The 21002-nt window shown below is 42.5% G+C and overlaps 1 protein-coding gene across 3 annotated transcripts; it reads left to right on the plus strand.

Moving 5' to 3' along the window:
• Nucleotides 1–388: 388 nt before the first annotated feature.
• Nucleotides 389–21002, plus strand: OPRM1 (opioid receptor mu 1). Of its 3 annotated transcripts, XM_083731792.1 has the most exons (5): nucleotides 389–1173; nucleotides 10650–11002; nucleotides 12797–12906; nucleotides 13178–13317; nucleotides 18330–21002. In XM_083731792.1, the coding sequence occupies exons 1-5, from the start codon at nucleotides 959–961 to the stop codon at nucleotides 18385–18387; spliced, it is 876 nt and encodes a 291-aa protein (XP_083587918.1). In that variant the 5' UTR covers nucleotides 389–958; the 3' UTR covers nucleotides 18388–21002. The 3 variants fall into 3 exon arrangements, with proteins under 3 accessions (XP_083587918.1, XP_083587917.1, XP_083587919.1); XM_083731791.1 differs by having other exon boundaries at nucleotides 12797–13317; XM_083731793.1 differs by lacking the exon at nucleotides 12797–12906.

Raw genomic sequence — 21002 nt, forward strand, 5'->3', positions numbered from 1 at the left:
CGCTTTCCTTTATTTAAAACAAACAAAGCACCAATCTGCTGGCAACCATTGGGCACTGCAGCCTAATGCCATCTCATTGTTCTAGGAAAGCTGCGTGAACGGAAAGAACCAACTTTCCAAGTTCGTTACATAATCCAAGGTAGTCGCAGCCCGTAACTCGGAACGCAGACCGATAGTAGCTAAACCCCCTTCCCCTCAACCTAGAAAGCACCGTGAACTCAGCCCTCCGGCCTCTCCCTGTGCTGGAACCCAACTCTCACGAACAATTAACCCTCTTCCTGCGATTATTAAACCACCTTCGTCCTGGAGGCTGCTCTGGTTAGCTAAAGAAGGGAGAGACCGGCGGAGGTAGGGGTGAGGAGAGCGCCACAGCTCGCTCGCGAAGCGCTCCTGCCTCTGTGCAGGTTGGGTTAAAAAGAGTCCCTCCCCGCCTCCTCGTCCCATCAGCTGGAGGCTCCTCCTCCCCATGCTTAGCCATCCCCCTGGCACAGGTGAGCGCGCGTGTGCCAGAGCCAGCTGTGGGAGCGCACGTGTGTGAGTGTGCGGGAGCGCGCGCACATCTGTAAGGAGGGAGCGCAAGCTTTTGGATTGCTTCCTGCCGGCTCCTTCGTCCCGGGCTCCTCTGAGCTCTCCAGCCCTTTTGCTCCGTGCGCTCCTGTCGAAGGAAGCGGCTGCAGCTCAGAGCAGAAGGCAGCGCTTCTTTCGTCTCCCGCTTCGCCACTGGCTTAGCTGGGAGGTGTAACCCACTGGTCCGTCTCCCTCCCTCCTTCTCTCTCCTGCGTCTGGGGCAGCTTTCGACGGCGGCAGGGGTCCCGCCCTCCTGCACTGCAAAGGGGAATTTGCCCATAGGCTGTCCAGTCAGCACCAAGGACAGCTCCCTGGCCGCCAGCGCCCGCAGCCCCTTGGAGCCTCGCTGTGGTCGGGCGGCCGCTGGCCGGGAGAAGCCCTCTCCGGGACCATGGGGGGCGAACCCTGGAACCTGAGCGAGCCCAACAGCACCCAGCTGTTGTGCGGCGGCCCCAACAGCAGCCTGGAGGCAAGTGGAAGCAGCCTGTGCTCTGCCCACGGGGTCAGCCCTTCCATGGTCACGGCCATCGTCATCATGGTTCTCTACTCCGTCGTGTGCGTGGTGGGACTCTTCGGCAACTTCTTGGTCATGTATGTCATCATCCGGTAAGAGGAAGCGGGTCTTGCGGGGAGGCGGTGGCGGGGTGCGTTCCAACGAAAGGGCCATTCATGCAAACAGGCAAGGAGGGGGGCTGGAGGCCACTTTTGGGGCGATGACTCTCCCCACCACCCCATCATGGAGACTGGAAAGGGAGGAGGTTCCCTGGTCGTTTTCAGGGTGATCCTTCAAGAAAGTGCAGCCAGGAGAAATGCAGTTCTTTTTCCTTGGTGAGGAAAGACCTGGAGAACATAAGTGTGCCCTTGAGAACCCAAAAGCTGCCTTCCCCAACCCTGCTGGCTGGGGTTCATGGGAATTGTAGTCTCAGAGGGGGCACCAGGTTGGGGAATGCAGACCTAAAGGTTTGGCTGGGAGGTGCTCTTTGGAAGATCTTCTAAAACCAGTGATTCTTTTTCATGTGGGACCCATCTTCTGCAGAAACCCCTTTGCACAGTTCATGAAAGGAGATATTTGTTGGACACCTTTAAGGTGGACCAAACTGCAGTAAACCAATTGGTGCCCAAGGTGCCGTGGCACTTCTCGTCCTCACCAACCCCTGGCTATGCTTACCACTGCCACCATGTTGATGCCTCTTCCCTCAGGAGGAACTGTATTCATGGGACTTTGGTGGTGGGGAATCCTGTTGAGAAGAGATGCAGTCATTACCTCTTGTTTTGATGCCTAAGGACTGATATGCATGGCAGTTCTGAAGACTCTGTACTGGCAGCAAGAAGAAGTGTGTAACTGGAAAAAGAAAGTTGTAACAGGGAGCATGTCTGATTGTGCAAGTAAATTGGTTTGGAGTTGGGGTGGTAGTCAGGTGATAAGAAGACTTTATTTTTAAAAAGAGAAGAAATTCTTCTTGAGTGAGAATATGAATTTTTACGGGTGAAGAGTTTAATATATGTATTAGATAGGTAAAAAACTTTGGATCATAGCTCTTCCTATATCCAGGGAGAGAGAAAAGAACAAAACAATAACCCCTTCTCAAGTGGCTCAAAAACAGTGCCTCTATGGTCAGGTTTGCTGTCTTAGAAATACATGTCTGTACTCTTTTGCCAGCCTCCCAGCTAATAAATCACTTATATATAAAGAGATGAATTCCAACAATCCTTTCGGGGGAAAATAACAGAATTTGATGGTCATATCCCCCCTCCTACTGACTTTCATACCAAAATGTTCCCTCTTTATTTCAGTTATGAAAATATCTGAACACTCCCCCCCCCCTTTAAAGGTTTGCATTTTCTGGGCAAGTAAGCTCCTCTTCCAAAGAAATGTTGTGCAATATTCTTCCACAGAAATACTTCTGACAGGTGCAAGTTTACTGCAAAGAGATTTGTTGCCCATCTTAAGGGGGCGGGGGCACAACACTTCTGTATGTGGAATGGGTTTTCTTGTTGCCTTTGTGAAATTAGATTTCTTTAATGAATGCCAGGTAGGACAGCAATCAAATTTGCTCCTAGCACCCAGCTAACATTTAGGAGAAATGAGATTACAATCAATATCTAAAAGAACACAGCACCATCTATTGAAACGATTGATAACAACAGGTGGAAACGGCTGCTTCTGAGACAACATTGGAAGGGGGGCAGAAACCAGTTTATTTATCTGAAAAATTCCACCTGGGATGGACAAAAGCCTAAAGAAGCAAAATCTTAATTTGCAAGTAATAAAGGTATTCAGTCATATTTTAAGATTTAGTAGTACCTGTAACAAAATCTTGCAGTGTACCCCTCTCAAAAGTTCCCTTAACTTACTTCCCTGGGAAACTATATAAGCAATAAGCAGCTGAAGTCAGCCTCTTTTTTCCAACTGACACTCAAAATTCATTGGCAACTGAATTTCATATTTTTTTGTCGGGGTGTGTGTCCCCCCAACCCTTGGGTCCGTGTGTTGACATGCTATTTCAACAAACCTCAGAGTTTTCCAAAGCTTACTTATACCACCCTCTTTTTCTCTCAATGGCCTAGTTTTAACTACATAACACCGGCATCACCCTTCGGGTTCTAGAGGGCCCTTAGGCAAGACATGCCCTGTTCTCTCCCCCAGTACTCAGGGGGCCTACCTCCTCACCTCCTCACCACCATAATCACCAGCTTCTCCTACTGCTCTCCCCATCCTCTTCATCATTGTGATGACCCGCTTGCTTGCCAGGCAGAGAGCCAATGGGCAAGCAGGCAGTGGCATCGACTGCTCCTCCCCACCACCACCATTGGTTGAACCAGAGAGGTGAGTGATCAAACAGGAAGAGGAACAGGTCCAGGGAAGCTCTTGTTAGGGAACTCTTTGCTGGGTCACCCACAGCAGCTGTCCAGCCATGCCAACACTGGACACCAGCCCTGCATTCACCACCTATGTCTTCTCTTAGCGGGAAGGAGTGGTGCATGTTGTTTATACAGCGCTATGAACTCCTTGCAGGCTGACTTGTATTGCCTTTTTTATTATTATTATTTCATCATTTGGTTAAGAACTGAGCTAACTCAGGTTGCACAAGTAGGGATTGTGACTGAGAAGCAACACCCCCTTTGACAATGATTATCTACTGTTTATTTCAGCAACATCTGCTGTTTATTTCAGCAGCAGCAATAAGAAATCTGCTCTCTCTGTCTCTTTGCAGTGCTATTTCCATCTGCCTGGGAGTAAGCCCTGCTTGACTCAGTTGGCTTACTTCTTCGTAGACGCATTTAGAATGTCATTGCTCTTTCGTTTATCTTCTGTTCTTCCTTTATGGGACTCAGGACAGCATGTATGGGGCTCCCACTGAACCTCCAGGAGTTGAATCCACAGTCCCACACTGCTATAAGACTAATTATTCAAATGCATTTCCTTCCTTCTCATCATTGCATAATGACTTAATTGCTTTTTCAACAGTGGTTAGAGTGCCTGATTAGTGCCAGGGAGATCCAATTCAAATCTCCACTCAGCCATTGAGGTAACTAGTTGGCCTTGTTATGACAATAAAATAGAAAAAAAACATTGTGAGCTACCGAAAGCTCTTTGGAGGAAGGGTAGAATAGAAATTATATATATATAGGTGTGGGTGTGTATTTGAGCTGATGAATGGTTTCCCACTCCATACCCCACAATGACCAAGAGCAACATTTTCATTGAAGGCAGTGGATTTGAATTCTAGGAGGCTCCTTGAGAAGGACATCAGCAGCAACCTCACATACTGAACATACAAAAAAACCACCCTTTTTAGGTCTATAGGAAAGAGTAGATGAATTTTGGTGTGAGAAACTTGCATTTCAATCTATACTTGGCTATGATGTTCTCTAAGGCTCAAATTACATGTGATACTCATTCACAAGTAACACCCCCCCTATTTTTTGTAAATCTAATTTTTTATTGTTTTTACAGAACATTTAAAAAGTACAGCAGGGATAGTGTGACAATGCATAATACAGACATTGTTCCTTTTTTAAAAAAAGAAATAAAGCAAAGTATCTGCTGGGAGAGACAATCTTGAGTAGGTGACTGTATAACTCCTACTTTTTAAGCATTTCATCATTGATTCCCACCCCAGTAGCACCTGTGGGAACATAGATGTTGGGACCTGCAGGTCTCCCATTCTGGAGAGAAAATCAACATGAGGTTGGGGAAAGTGGCATAAGGAGAGGTAAAAGTGAAGCAGAATGGATAATCCCCTTTTTGTTGGTGCTCTGATAAAAATACCAGTCTCCCACAACTGCTTTTTACGTTTTAAGAAAAGAAAATGCAGATCAAATGGAGGAACATGAGACATACAAGTATCATGTGTACTTTGAGTATGAATGACCATGGGGAACTCACTTTTTCTTGGTACTGTGAGCAGTTCTATAGAATAATAATGGCATGTTAGACGTAAAGACTGTCAATCAGAAGAAACACTTTTTACTGCCATTGACTGGATTTGAGTAAGCCTTGTGTCTGCATAAACGTGGATAGAGTTACAGTCCCCAAAGTGTTTTTCACTTCCTGAAATTTTGATTATGAGTCATGTTTGATTACATTCCCTGCTGCCGCAATGCAAAGAATTAAGTCATTATTGCAACAGGTAGAAATTGGGTATCCCAATTTATGTCTGCAGCTATACAAAGACTACCCTGCCTGAAAATGCTTCCATTCTGGTAGATTATTTTAGATCCATACAGGCAATTATTTTAGGTTAATACAATGACTGAAAGGATTTGTTTAATCCAAGACTGCTCAGAACATCTGAGAAAGAAGAGCATACAAGTCCAGTCAGCCTCCCTAAATCATGGGCTGGAATTTACTCAGGGCATTGTTAAATAGTGGTATTTACTGATGTGCTAATGGCCACCAATTGAGATAACTTTAAAGGGGGATTAGACAAATTCATGAAGGACAAGGCTATACTGGCTAAACCACCTCCAGGTTCATATTCAGCATACCACTCCGTGCTACTTACAGTGAAACAACACATTGGCCCCTGCTTGCTCCAGTTCTGCTCCCCTAGCTATGCCCCCTTGGCTGCCACAGACTGGCCAGTTTGAATAGCGGGCCTGGTGGAAACCCATGAGCCTCTGCGGCGGCCGAGGAGACATGATAACAGCCAGGAAAATGTCACGGTGCAGTGGGGCAAAGTGGAGGTGCTGCGGTGGGTCACAACCGCCACTCATAGTGAGGTCAGTGGCCATTTTGGCCAGGCACCTGAAACTCAGTAGGGGCGGTGCTTATCTAACTTATTGTGAGAGGGAGTTCCATAGATCAACGCCCAAAATGTTGATTTCCCCTTCAGTGATATTGAATTGGGGTATACAGGGTAAAGAGGTCATTAAGGTTTTCTGGGCCTAAGTTATTCAGGGCTTAGTACATTAACCTTGAACCTGGCCTGGTTGATCCACACACACCCTTCCAGGAGAGCAGGTAGCTTTCTTTGTATAAGCTTTGCAAAAGTATTTGCATACTTTGATTATATGACCTGATAACAGAGTTTGAGGGCCAGCACTTCTTTTACCCTAACAGACGGAGGGATTGTTTGATCTTTCCATTTACCTTCTTGGCATTTAAATACTAGGTGAACTTGGGCCTGTTCCCTAGAGACATTCTTTGTTTGAGACTGCACAGTTATTGTGATCTGTAAACAAAGACCTGAAAAAGAAACCAGAATGTCAGAGTCGTACGATATCAAGAGGCCTGGAAATAGTTCTGCCAGGAACATTCATCTGGATGCAATATGTTGCCTTTGCAAATCCATTAAAATGATCTCAAGCACAAAGCAAATGATTTGCATGCTCTCTTGTCATGTCTAGTGTTGGTGCCAAAAAATTGTCCTTCGGTTTCTCAGAAGCTTTCTTCCTCTGAAAAGGAGGCTTCAGTTTTAATGCCCCATCTTCAAGGCACATTAGAAATGCTTTAGAAATTGGATGGGGGTGCATTTTTGAGCTTACTTTAGCACGGTGAGGTGGCCAGGGATTGCGGGTTTTTTCATTGTAATAAACATTTATCTAGGCTTTGGAGGGAAGCTGTCATCAATGCCAAGTGTACCCCCACCCCACCCCATAAGCCTGTTTGCTGTATGGGAGGGTCAAGAGACCATGATATAACAGAGGCCATGAGCTAGATCTAAACAGAAGTAGAATCAAAGTGTTTGAACAGCTGCATTGGGGGCTATGCAGTCCGTTTCCAATGAGTATTTTTAGGATGGAGCTTTCAGTCAAAATGATAGCAGCCTTTTACACATATGAAGTGGACCAGGCAGTGCTGCGTACTGAGAATCACTGGAATGTTGCATTAGTTGCTATGGATGTAATCAGTCATATTGTCTTCAGTAAAGTTTGCTAAAAGCACCGTTTAAAACATGTATAGTTAAAAATAACATCTCTGAGCGATTTTCTTTCAGATGAAATATTTGGTTTTCTTAGTCTGCTGCTAAGGTAGAAAATGAATTGTCAGTTTATTTAAAATATTTGTATAGCACTTTCACACAGCTCAAAGAAAATGTAAGAAAGCATTTTTAAAACAATAATTAAACACAAAACACCCAAAGTAAAATACAAATCAAAACTCAATGATTGTGAGCTGAAATCTGGGCAACCTACCAATTGCTGCTGCAGCCAAAAAACCTCCCTGATTTTGCAGTCTCTCCAAGATGGTTGTGAGGGAAGAGTGGATTCTCACCTCCTTGGGGAGGTAATTCTAAGCTATTGTGGCAAAGGCTCTAGTCTATGCAGGGGTGTTTTATCTCACACTGTAGTCCAAAAACAGCTGGAGACCCGAGTTTGGGAAGCACTATTCTAGGCACTAGTTTTGCAAAACTGGGACAGGTGTTCCTTGATGTCTTGTTGTAATTGATACCCAACCCAAAAGGCACTCTTTGTCTCATATGATCGGCTGCCCAATGACCAAGGTCAGAGCTACAGCAACGAGATGGAAAGAAGTGGAGTAGGGTAGCGTTTTGCACACCTTTCACAGGTAAACATGCAGAGATTCCACAGCAGTAGAACCAGGGGTGTCTATTATATTGCAACATTTTCAAATGCAAAAAAGTGACAATATTAAAAATTCAAGAAGTTGGGGTTCAATGCCAAATAATGTCCAAGATCTGGCATCCTTGAGAAATTCCCTTCTAGGGTTAGAAGAGTGGCTGAGGAAACCCAGGCAGATAACAACAACAACAACAATTTACTACTCCATCCCTCCCTTTTAAAATGTAATGTTTAAGCCTTCTGAGCTGCACAGTGAGAAACCGAGTGGGCAATTCCATTCTATACTCACACCTGTGAGGCACCCCATTTAATTCAGTGGGGCTTCCTTCTAAATAGCATGAAGAGAATTGTGCTGTCAGTCTCGGATGTTGGAAGGGGTAAAGCAACACTTTTAGTAGCTAAGGGTGAGCCATCAATGCCTGTCTAGATCTTTGCCCCTCAAAATGGGTAGAAGAAGCAAAAAAGATGATACAAGATAAGAAAATATAAACTAGCGTGTATCATTTATACAGATCTTGTTGTAGATTGATTTTTTAGCATGGAATACAAACACAGACCATACTGTAGCCAGTAAATCAAGCCATCTCCTGACTCATCCTGACTGTCTACATTGACTAGTGACATCTCTTAAAGGTTTCAGTTGCAGCAGGACTTCTCAATCCATCCTGGCTTCCAAGCCCTACTAAGTGTAATTCTGCCCTTAATGGTCAAAAGCCTTAGCACAGCCATTTGCTGGCGTTGCCTATGTACCTGAATGTTAACGTTGCTTAAGAGAAATTTCATTTGGAAAAGATATTAGCAGCCATCTGGGGAAGGCAAATAAAAGAGAATTGGGAGCATCTTATGAGTTTATATTGAAAGGAAAATAATAGATCTTCTGCCAAGTATCTCGAGTTGTACTGCTAGGATTGCAATAAAGAAATACAAATAAAATGCTTGGTATCGCCTCTTTTTTCATTTAGCTTTGGCTCCTGTCATAAATATGTAATAAAAACCATGAAACAAAATTATGAGAAAGTGTCAAAGCGAAAATAACTTTAATCATAGAAAAACTCTGGAGGTGGGTATTACATATTCCATCTCCTTATCAGTCCTATTCTCACTCGGTAACAATAAAGGAGCAATGTAAACACTGCCCTCGCAAACAGGAAATCATCTTTCCTAAATGGAAAAATATGCTATTCTTTATAGGTGTGGAAAAATGAGACAACTTCATCATAAAGATAGGACAAAATGCAACATGGCCTAACCTAAGACTATAAACTGTAATAGGGAGAAAATGAAGAAGGAGGTTAATAAAAATGTAAAATTTGAGACAGCACATATTTCTTAACCAGATTTCCCAATAGCTGCATAAATGGTTGCCCAGGGCAGCAATTTATAATGGGTACCAGTACTGCAGCATCAGATAGAAGAGACCTTTCCAGAGAAACATTGGTATGCCTGCTTCTTTTCCTCAGGAATATCATTAGCACAGTTTATGAATTCAGGTTGGTTTATGAATCGTGTGTACATACAGTATAAGTCAGGAGTAACAGGGTCTGGCCTGTTTGGCTTAGCAAATAACTAGTCACAGGGATAGGATTGCAGCCTTTGAATATCAGGCAGGTAGCATAGTCAAGTGGGGCGACCTATAATTTAATTCTAGTGACTTAAAGGAATAAGCTCCAAGATATTCTGCCACAGCAGGAGCACATATGCAAAAAGGCACCATAAATTTAGGGAGATAGAGAAAGGGGTTTCTTTCAAAAATGGGATTTAGATGGGATTGAGTCAGCATCAGAGCCCTAGCTTGAAAAAGAGCTGTCCTTATGCTCACACAGCCCTACTATCTTCATGCTGATCTCAGGTTTGAGAAGGGGAATGTCCTCAGTGAGACACCCCCCCCTCCTTTAAGGCTATTGATAAAGGCTCTGGACAAGCATTGTGCTAACCATGTTATGAGTTAGTGCATTTTCTTTAATACTCATTTTATTTTTCAGTCTCTTTACATATAAAGAGCCCTGTGTGGATGCTAAAACTGTGCAAAATCCACGTGACTATTTCCAGGTGCAGGACAGGAAGCACATAAAGTGAATTTATGCAACCAGCCAGAGTACATCTCTGCTTAAGCCATGCCTTCCTGCTCTTGATCTCTCTTAGATATCTCAAAACACAGGCATCACGTGCCTTTCTTGCAGACCCCTTTGCCCTTTGAGTTGGGTTCAATGACACTTTGTGGTAGACATTTATTTGTTGCTCTTTGGCAGCATACAGGGCAGTTAAACCCAAGTACCTCAGTTGAATTCTGTCCAGTGGAATGGGCAGCCTTGTCCTATGGGACTGCTTAGCTGTTGTGGCACAAACAGGAGTTTATGCCATTGATACTTAAGAGCATCCCAGCTACAATGAGTGAAGCAGAGCTTTGGGGCTGTGTCCATAGAAAAGATCTAAAATCACTTTGGTTCTCATTGGGTAAGATGCTGTGAAATAGCCACCTTGCTCACCACCTCAATTAAGTGGCCCACAAGAAGAACAGGACAGAGCAAAACTCCAATACAGGAGGGGCATTCTTGCCCTGCCTAGAATAGCTTTCCAATGGCATGATGGAGAGTTCCGCTCTCCTCTCTGTAAGAACATTGTTTTATAAGTATTAATAAATAAGTATTTATATACAGTTATATAGAATTATTGCATGTAGCTGTTTATGTGCTTGTTCCTGTACGAAACCCAGAATGTATAGGTACAAAATATGTGCATAAAATTATTTATCTAATTATGTATATAATATGTGAGAAATGTTTATATTTCTACTACTAGAACAGGTGGAGGGAAATAGCATGCTTCTCATCAAGATCAAGGAGAAAAATAGGAATTAGAGATAAAATATCTACAGATAAACTTGATACTGAGTCCCCCCCCCTCCGAAAATTCTTTCTGTACCATATTGCTGGACCAAGGCACAAAAATACGTTATTCTTAATCCCTAGTCCTCAAATCAGACATTAGTCTGGTTATAATTGTGTTTGATCTTGTTATAGCTTTTCATTCCTCTGCTTTGTTGAATTTCTTAGATATACCAAAATGAAGACTGCTACCAACATCTATATTTTCAACCTTGCCCTGGCGGATGCCTTGGCAACAAGTACGCTGCCATTCCAAAGTGTGAATTACCTCCTGGGAACATGGCCGTTTGGTACCGCCATTTGTAAGATTGTTATCTCCATAGATTACTACAACATGTTCACAAGTATTTTCACTCTCTGCACGATGAGTGTGGATCGCTACATAGCAGTTTGCCACCCAGTCAAGGCTCTGGATTTCCGCACCCCCAGAAATGCCAAAATTGTCAACGTCTGTAACTGGATTGTTTCTTCAGCCATCGGCATCCCAGTTATGGTGATGGCAACCACCAAAGAGAGCAATGGTGAGTAAGGATTTCACACACCATTTCCAGATGCTCAGTTATTTCAGCAGTGGCAGGAAGGCAGGGAATGAAGGAGAGAGAAAAACTCATGCAGAAATCAAATTTCTAGGTTAAATTCCAGTTCCAGTAAAAGTCAGAAAATTCAGTAGTACATGTAATTTACAATGAAAAGGGGACTTTTCTTTACCTCACACTCACTCAAATGGGGGACTCAAAAGGCATCCACCCCCCAAATGGTGATACTTCCACCCTAGTGAGAACTCTGACATTTGGTTCACACATTGAGACACACTGATTATGGAAATGGGAAGTGGATCTTAAAGGGAGGACATTTGCAAATTAATATCAAGAACGAGAGGAATGATACCCTCCTAAACATTAAGGTACTTCCAGAACACCCAGAAGTACGAAATTTGGTATACACATACATAAAACATGAGTCACAGTAATTACTGGGAATGCATCAAAATGGGATATTTTAATACCTAATGAGAAATAATGTTTACCTAAAAACAGAGGCTGACACACTGTCAAAGAACAAGCCAGGCCACAAGTACAATGCAGAATAGAGTTGTTGAAGGTTTGTTGGTTCTTCACACACTTCCATCAAGCTGTGATTATGTGGGTAGAAAGAAGAATTTCTAGAAGCTGCAAAGAACATTATGGTTGCATAAAGGGAGCCTCATTTAGAAGTAGTGCATCTACATTTTATTTTTATTTTTAGGCTAAATCTATCTCTCTTTATGTAACCCATAGAAACTAAGCAGTTTAGGATACAATCCTGCACCCACTTTCCTGGGAGTAATCCACTTAGAAGACAGTGGGAATTACATCTACATAAGTACATATAAGGTTTTGCTGTTAATCAATAAACTAATCAGCTAAGAGTGGGATTATATCTTGTCTATTATAAAGTAAGCCGGACCATTCCAGTGGGACTTGCTCCCAAGTTAATGTATATAATTTGTGGTTCATTTAGTGATGGAGACCCGGTTTAAGTGGTGGCACTGTGATTTAAAGGCACACTTTTATATTTAGATTATTTTAGAATAAGATACCTACTTATAACAGGGAATGAAAAAGCAAGATATTTAACATGATTTTTTCTAATAGCAGTGAACGACACTTTTTGTTATTAAATAGTAAATTATCTCCAACTTTCTTTTGCTCCTAACTGGAAGGAAGGAAGGAAGGAAGGAAGGAAGGAAGGAAGGAAGGAAGGAGATAGCTATGAATTCCACTAAGCTATCTAACAGTCAAAACGATGCTTTTTGCCCAAAACTATTGCTGGTCAGCTTAAGGAAGCCTAGTTATGTGAATCTTACCTATTTTCTCTTTTTGGAGAAATGCTTTTATATGGAAAATAGGCTAATTTAAGCCAACAAGACTCTATTCAGGGATATTTTCCTTGCACAGAAGCACTTTATCAAGGTCCCTGATTATGCAGAGGGTTCTGCTCATTTTCAAGCAAACATGAATAAAACTTCTGCAGACAACTCCCAGTCAACATGAGAAATTCAGGGACTGAACAGGCAGACATACCTAGGGACATTTGGAGTGGGACTTGTATGTGTGGCCCTGCCCTTATTGACCTTTTGAACACTGAATCTCCCCCCCCCCTAAAAATTCTATGTTGTAAACATCACACTAAAAGTCAGTGAGTTTTCTTACAGGCTCGCACCACAGTAGAATATAGTTATGGGCTTGGATGGAGGGGGCAAGACGAAGAACAGGATTAAATGTAAATAAATAATTCTCTGAAACCTCATTTCTTTCTTTTTCTTTTCCTCCTAGGATCTGTTGATTGCACACTTATATTCTCTCACCCAGCATGGTATTGGGAGAACTTGCTGAAAATCTGTGTTTTCATCTTTGCCTTCATCATGCCTGTCCTAATTATCACGGTATGCTATGGGCTCATGATTTTACGCCTGAAGAGTGTCCGAATGCTCTCTGGCTCCAAGGAGAAGGACAGGAATCTTAGAAGGATCACCAGGATGGTCCTCGTGGTTGTGGCTGTCTTCATCGTCTGCTGGACCCCCATCCATATTTACGTTATCATTAAAGCCTTGATCCATATCCCAGAAACTACTTTCCAGACCGTCTCCTGGCACTTCTGTATTGCTTTAGGGTACACAAACAGCTGCCTTAATCCCGTCCTTTATGCCTTTCTAGATGAGAACTTCAAAAGGTGTTTCAGAGAGTTCTGCATCCCAACAGCTTCAACCATGGAGCAACAAAACTCCACCCACGTCCGACAAAACACTCGCGAGCATGCCTCCACCGCCAACACGGTGGATAGGACTAACCAACAGGTATGACTAGCAGTGGAGATGTCATCTCTGGATTCGGGAATCCCTCCTGGAGATGACATGAATTCTGAAATTACAGTCTTTACTGATGTGTAGCTTCTGGAAGATGTGCCACTCTTTTTGATTTATCTTCCCTAGCTGGGGAGTCATGGAATGATGAATCCAGACATCATCAGACCCAATTGGGTTTTGGGAAACTAGAGAGCTCCCAGATGTACCTTGCATGGCCAGGCCCTTGTCTGTGTATCATTGTGATATTTATTCCATAGCTGAGAAAGGAGGAGATGCTTTCATAGTTTTGGAAGCAACAGAACGTTTGCTATTGCTTAACATTCTAGAACTGTATATATTTTAAGAACTGCCTTGTACCCAGTCAGAATCAATGTAACTAAGGTCTGTCAGCCCTCCTAGCACCTGGCCTTACTGCCAGCCCACAGGGCCCTTGATAGCCCTCCTTCTTTAGACTTCTGACTGGCAAGCAATAGACTTTCAGTCAATACTTTTAGACATGTCTGCATCACCATGATTCATACTACATGAGCAGACCCTGATGATCCATTTTCCTACCATGGCTTTTGTGAACAAGTAACCCATAGAATTATTTGGTTGTGATCTCACCTTGAAATAGCTATCTATTTTGCAATGGGTCATATGGAAATTCACAATGGGGAGGCGTTTTTGTGAGCAAGCTCAGTTGGGCAGAACTCACAACAAGCCCCCAATCTTCTGTTGAGTATTCACAATTTATTCAGTAGAGGTATTCCCGGTTCTCATTCCAGGGGCATGTGTGTGTGTGTGTGTGTGTGTATGTGTCTGGGGGAAGGGTGTTCTTGGGAAAGATGCCCTCTGTTGTGTTCCTTGGGCACAATCCACACAAATGTTCAGAGGGAAAGAAAAGGAACTTGAAGGATGCTCTTTCTTCTCTTTGCTCCTGCCACTGCTCTTAAGCTACGAGGGGACAAGTGAAGAGGGAGCAACACCATGGAGAGGGGGCAGCAGGTCCAGGATAGAGGATTAGTGTCCAGCATCTGTCGGTGCCCAACAGTACTTGCCCCAATATCCCAGCCCTGTGAACTACCCAAAGTACAGTTGTTTCACCTTCGTTTTGTAAAGAGTAACTGCCAGGGTTGATTCCCACCACAGCTATCAACCACTCATGTGATACACAGATCCCCCTACTTTCAGAATTGTTCAAACAGCCCTTTCTCCAAGTCTGGCCCTTTTGCGTATTTCTTCTTTATCCTCCATGGTTACTCTCTTCCTCTTCTTAGTAATTCCTCCCCTTTGTCCTCCACCATAGACCACATTTCTGGGGCTCCATGACAGATTTTCATTGTGCATGCATGGTGGGCATTTGCAATGGTGGTGGATAAATCATTGCAGAAATAAGGGACAGCTGATCAGACAGTTAACAAGGTTGCTGTTGGTGAAGAGCAGCAGGAGAAGGCAATAGATGCTCCTTTTGCAAGCTGGTTTGGGTCCCCAGATCTAAAGGTGTCAAATCTCTCCGACCAAGGCCTGCTCAGAATTTACCTGAAGTGTAGTTACCACCTCTAAGTAGCAAGCAAAGATATCAAGATAATTTACAAGTATTACTTCATTATCTTGAGACGAGCATTGTGGCTGAACTGAAATTCAATGACTTGGAGGGTGGGGAAAGGGGTCACACTACTAATATTGGTATGGAAATATGGTAAACTTATGGAGGCCTCCTAAATGCCTTAATGTTTCAACAGGAACTTTGAGTGCCCTTGTCTAACAGAAGTACTCTAAAATTGGCAAATTAAAGGAATTTATGTGCCTGGTTCTAAGAAAAGACCCACTTAGGTGAAAAATCTAGGGATATTTATGAAGTCCTCCCACTTTGCCTGTGTGGTTTGTTGAACCTTGCCTTGAAATGGTGACCTGTAGGCACTTGTCAATATTGTAAAATTACATTCTTATCTATAGCATTCATAACCACAGAGTTCAGGTAAGTATGTGTGGTTCTCCCCTTCCCTGCTGCAATTTAATCCTCACCACAACAAGTGAGGTAGGTTTGGCTGGATGGCATGATAGGGGACCAGTCCAAGGTGACTCCATGAGTTTCATGGCTGAACAAGGAATTAAACTGAGTCCTCCCACTACTCTAATTCAGCTCTCCAGCTTTCCATTTCTCTTTGCATTCTTCATTTGAAGTAGTTCTGAGATTCAGGTTCAAGGCCCGTATCCTACTGCAGCAGTCCAAAAATGCCACATATGCATCCTTTCCAGTATTTATTTTAGCCGGCGGGAGATTTTGCCCAAGGTATTTTAGTATCTGAGGCAAGTGGTGGGATGGTAACAACCCCCAATTCCATGTACGGAAACTGACTGGTCTGACAGCCAGTTCTGATTTCAAAATTGGCAATGGGATAGTGTCCTTCACTGCACCTGAGGGCAGCAGGCTAGTTTCAGGTGTTTGGGAGAACCACTGCAACTATCATTCTGAAATGTGCAGGCTGCACCCCATCAGAGAAGGTGATAATACCTGCAAATTCTATCCAATTCTGGAACAAAATGAAACAGATTTTCTTTTTCTTTTTTAATGTCAACTTTCAAAGGTACCCTGCATGCAAACCCCCTGGATATATCTACCTACAATTTGGCAGGTGTGATCCAATCTGGGGACAGGGCTGCAATTCCTGCAAATTTCATCTAGTTCTGTGAAAAGAAAAGAATCACTATTTTCAGATTCCCCATTATAATGAAAGTGGGGCCAGGGAAGCTTTATTGTTAGCAGATGGAATTTGGTCCCAATTAAGGAGTTGAATTGGAAAGATACAGAACAGCTCTGAAACAGACCATACTGCTTCCCAAAGCTACAGATGCATGCTAAATCTTGTGAATGGCACACACGCCCATAGGACTGCAGCTCTTCAGAATGTTCCAAGATTTAAAAGGAACCCACTATATGTAGGGACATTCTGGTATCATTTCCTTTCAGCTTGCTATACCTCTTATTTATATGACTCATTTTCAAAACTGTTCCATGCCCTCTAGCAGGTGAAGGAGGAAATGAGAACTACCTCGTATTTTTGTTGAATTTGTTTGTTTCCCCAGCATTTCAACTTTAAAAATAAAACCTTAAAAGTGATGGGGGTGTTTTTACTACGCAGTAGCAATGTGAGTCTGCAGTCATAAACAAAAAATGCTTAAATACTACTGAAATCAACTGGATTTTAGTGGCCTGAGGATAGGATTGTTGCTACATTACATTCAAAAATAGGGTCGGGTTTCAAACAATAGTTTTTCATCAATGGCTACAGAAAAGAGAACATCTATTAATGCGGTCTACAAAGGACCCATTGAAGCAAAGGAACAATTGTACTATGTGTTTGATATGTTATATAAAGTGTGTGTTGTATTTTTATATTCTATATAGTCTGGGGTGTGTAGGTCCAAATCTTCAATTGGTGTAGGTTAATGAAACTTTGTTCAACTCGGTGAAGATATCAAGATGAAGCTCTGCCCACATGCCCCAGTCCTCTGGGTAGAATATTTCATTATTAAGAATCTTCTGAAGTTCTCAACTACAAGTTTGGTAACATGAACCCACAAGGCAGACACTGGACAGTTGACCAAAAGCTTGTCACAAAGGGAACTGCCATCTCAGTTTCAAAGTCCAAATGGATCTACAAATGAACTTTCCCCACAAATCACTCTCATGTTGGCATGTTGCTAGAGAAAGCGAAGATAATGTTAGAAACAATTTATGGAGTGTGAACTGTTGGCAACTGAGGAGAGGGGAAGTTTGCATGGGTGAGAAGGAGGAATGCTGGCGGAATTTGATTCAGTTCACACTGAAAAACAAATCCACACTTTCTGAAACAATATGAGAACTGAAACTTTAAAAAACAAAACTTGCAAATTGCTGCAGAAAAGTGGAGAACTGAATTTAGGATTGGAAATTAAGAACAAAAACTGACAGCTCCTTCCATCCCTAGTGAGAAGTTGTGGGGGTGCACAGTGTGTGTTGGAGTGGGGTGGGAATCCCAACATTTAAAAGGGATCCACACTTTGAATTTAAGAAGCAGATCCATTTTGACAACTTCGTAAACATTGTGGTTCTGTTGGTGGTTATTAACTTGAAACCTGAAAAGCAAATATGTTTCTTTGTGTGCACCTTCAGATATTTTCTCCTTTAATCTTGCAACTGCCCACCTCCTTTCTGGGATAATAGGTCAGTTCCAACCAGATGGGCTTTTCGAAAGGTTTTGAGGTAAGAGAGAGAAATGGAATCACCCAGCTGATCTGAGAGACAGTTCCAAGCCTATGAGGCAGTAGAGTCTTTTGAAGGAGGTGCAACATGGGATGCTGCCTTAAAATGAGTCAGGCCACTTGTATCCATCCAACTGAATATTGTCCATGCTGACTCTCACCACTTTCCAAGATATCAGAAAAGGCTCTCCCAGCTCTACCTAGAGATGTTAGGGCTTAAACCTGTGACCTTCTGCATGCAAAGCTGATGCCTCACCACTGAGAAGCAGCCCTACCCCAGTCAGGAGAAGTGTCCATATCCACTGCTTCTATTTTCCATCTTGCAGTTCTGTATTTTAAATTCATATACTGTTGTGCAATTTTTAGCTCATCCATTTACACAGGAGTAACTGAGGCTGCAAGATGATGGCTTCTCCATGACTACCAGGGGAGTGAATGGAATTTGAAGCTTGGGTCTCCTACCAAGCCATCTATTGCCTCAGATTGGGTTACTTATTCTAAGAAAATACATTAGTGATGTATCGGATACATTGCATGTATTGCAGAGATGAAGCATCAAGGTTTACACTAGAACCAGCCTGGGTTCCTCAGAGTTTGTTGTTCCATGTTGTCATGTGAAAGGGTATTCCTACCACCTCAAAATGACTCCACTCTGATTTGCCTCCTAAGAAAGGAATGGCTCATGCTGAGCAAATTCGCCCGGCATCATTTGCAAGCAGCAGGGTGGAGAAATTAGGTCATTTCTTTTCTCTCTCACTGTATTTCTTTCCTTTCAGTTGGAACTTCTGGAAGCTGAAACTGCACCTCTGCCGTGACAGGGCCCCTGCCGTGTAGCAACCCCAAACCAGTGCCACTGGGTGGCTGTGCTATAAGTGTGGTGGGGATACGGAGGAGACTGGTGCTCTCTCTTGCCCGCCCCGCCCCAAGGCAAGTGCCTGCATATAGTATCCATCAGAACGATTTGCTCCAGTAGCAAAATCCCATTGCACAAATAACTTCAAAAGAGATTCTGACCAAATGGGAACTTTGCACTCATCATCTACAGTACTGAGAAACATGATTCTGAGATTAGACAGCCTTACCTTAAACCAGACTCAAACTGCAGTGGCTCAAAGCCAGAGTAATCCCATCTGCCCCCTACTCCACTCCCTAAAAGGATCAGAAGTATGGGAAAAGGGAATCCAGTGGAGATTATCACTCAGAAGTACCGTACTTTTCCGTGTATAAGACGAGGTTTTTTTACTCTAAAAGAATGTTAAAAATCGGGGGGGGGGGCGTCTTATACACGGATAGTGCATATGCAGGACGGGCAATTGGTTGCAGCTGTGAGCAGGAACTTGTCAGCAGCGATTGGGTGGGTGATTAGTGGCTGCTGCAAAGGCTGCTTAGGATTTGCTGTGGAAATTGGGTGGTTGATTGGTGGCTGCAACAAGGGCTGCTGTGGATTGGCTGCTGCTGTGGCAACCGTGCGTGCAATTGGTGTCTGCTGGCGGTGAGTGGGCTGACACTTGTTTTCTTCTGTGATGCGTGATATTTCAGCATCGGGTGAGTGATTTTCATGGCTCAACAACTTTGGCAATCCTCCCCCCAAAAACTCCGGGCCATCTCACCCCATTTTCTTAAATTGGAGTCCCCAAAAGTAGGGGGCATCTTATACACAGAAAAATAAGGTATATATCCAATGCATTTGCAAAGGACTTGAAATAGTTCATTTTTATCTATATGTGTTTAGTTGTGCAGATTCTCTCTCCCCCCCCCAATACAATTATTTCCAACATATCATTCTCAGTGAGAAAAAAATGCTTTTCAAGCTAGCTGCAGTAACAAGACTGATCAAAGCTACCTCTGAGTGTTAGTGGAGGTTGTAACCCTCATCTGTTGAAGTCCTCCATTTCACTAAGATTTCATCCAAAGAAGATTCTTCATCTATATTCTGTGCTGGCTTGCAAAAACAATCTCCTTCTTTACACATTTACAAATATTTGAAGTGCAAAATTATGGAGTGAGGCAGCAGATGGAGTGTGGAAAAGCTTTTGTGTTGTTGCTGAATGTATGTATAAAAACAGAAGACAGCTGTAAATATTGTAAAATACCATAGTCAATATTTGTATATTCAGTGATAGATTAGGAAATAAATTATATCCATATATTATTACATGTGAATAAAATAATTGTTTGTGTGTGTGAATAACTACACCTGTAAAGTAGTTGAGCATTTCTAATATACTTAAAATTGATTTACTAATTATGTAGCAGGAAATTATAGATTTTGTTTAAAATTAAAAGATGGGCACTCATATTATATAAGGTTTTCTGTTCTGTTACCAGTGCCATCATCTGCTCCTCTGTTATATGATAGCAGCAAAAATAATTCACAGCTTACAAAAGCATACTCTGTAAAAAGAAAAAAAAATCTAATCTCCAGAATAAGCAACAGTAATAATTGTCTAGCTAATTTGTAGTTCTATATCATTTTCTACTTGCTGTTTAATGTGTGCTGTAATTAAATGGTCAAAAATTACCCAGGAAGCAAAAAGCACTTTGATGAATTTGTGTGCATTAAAAAAGAAAAATCATATCCATGGTTTCTTTTTAAAAATTTCTGCCACTGCATTTTCATTGCTGCTCTGCTCAGTTGTGGAAGTGGTATCTGCTTAGTGTGTAAAAAAGGAAGTCTACTCTTCATCTTGACTGAGATGTTGAAGTTCAGTTACTTTTTAAAGTGAGATCAAGTTACCTTAGCTTTTTGTATCCACGTGTACATGATTATGTAAAAACATGTATGAAAAAGTGCCTTATTTTTCTCTTGCATCTCAATTCTCTTTTGAAATCATGCTCTTTGCTAGCTTCAGCCTTTGGTGAACCAGTTTTTTTGAAATGTATCATGCAGGTTGATATTACTAACTGTTTCCCGATTTTGACACAAAATAATGCATTGCACCAAATCATTCCCCCAACCACTGGCTCTTACTGGTGTTGAATTGAGTTTTACTCAGAGTAAACCCACTGAAATTTCAGTGGGTCCACTCAGACTAAAACTTAGCTGAACACCATCCCAACCTTTCATTTTTAGAAGTTACCCACCTAACCAACCATCAAAGCTACTAGGCTCAAATCAACCTTCAAAGGAAGAAAGACAGAAAAGAGTGGTAAAATCTAAGGAAGGGTGGAGGGAGAAAGAAATGGGGGCGGGAGTGTCTTCAACAGGAAGTAGGTCAATAACTTAGAGATTCCCAATTTTATTTTATTTTTTTACTCTCAGATAATGCATCATTTAGATATACTGGCCTAAAACCCACCCATCAAGGCAACAGTTAATTCTATAGTGTTTTCTGTCACCTATGCACATGGGCACAGCGGGGGGGGGGGCAGGGAGGAGCAGCAACCCCCACTAAATTAATAAAAATCAATAAAAATACACAGCAAACTGAGGTTCTCCCTCCCCCCCC

The sequence above is a fragment of the Podarcis gaigeae genome (assembly GCF_964106915.1).
Source record: "Podarcis gaigeae genome assembly, chromosome: 3".
NCBI classification, from domain to species: Eukaryota; Metazoa; Chordata; class Lepidosauria; order Squamata; family Lacertidae; genus Podarcis; species Podarcis gaigeae.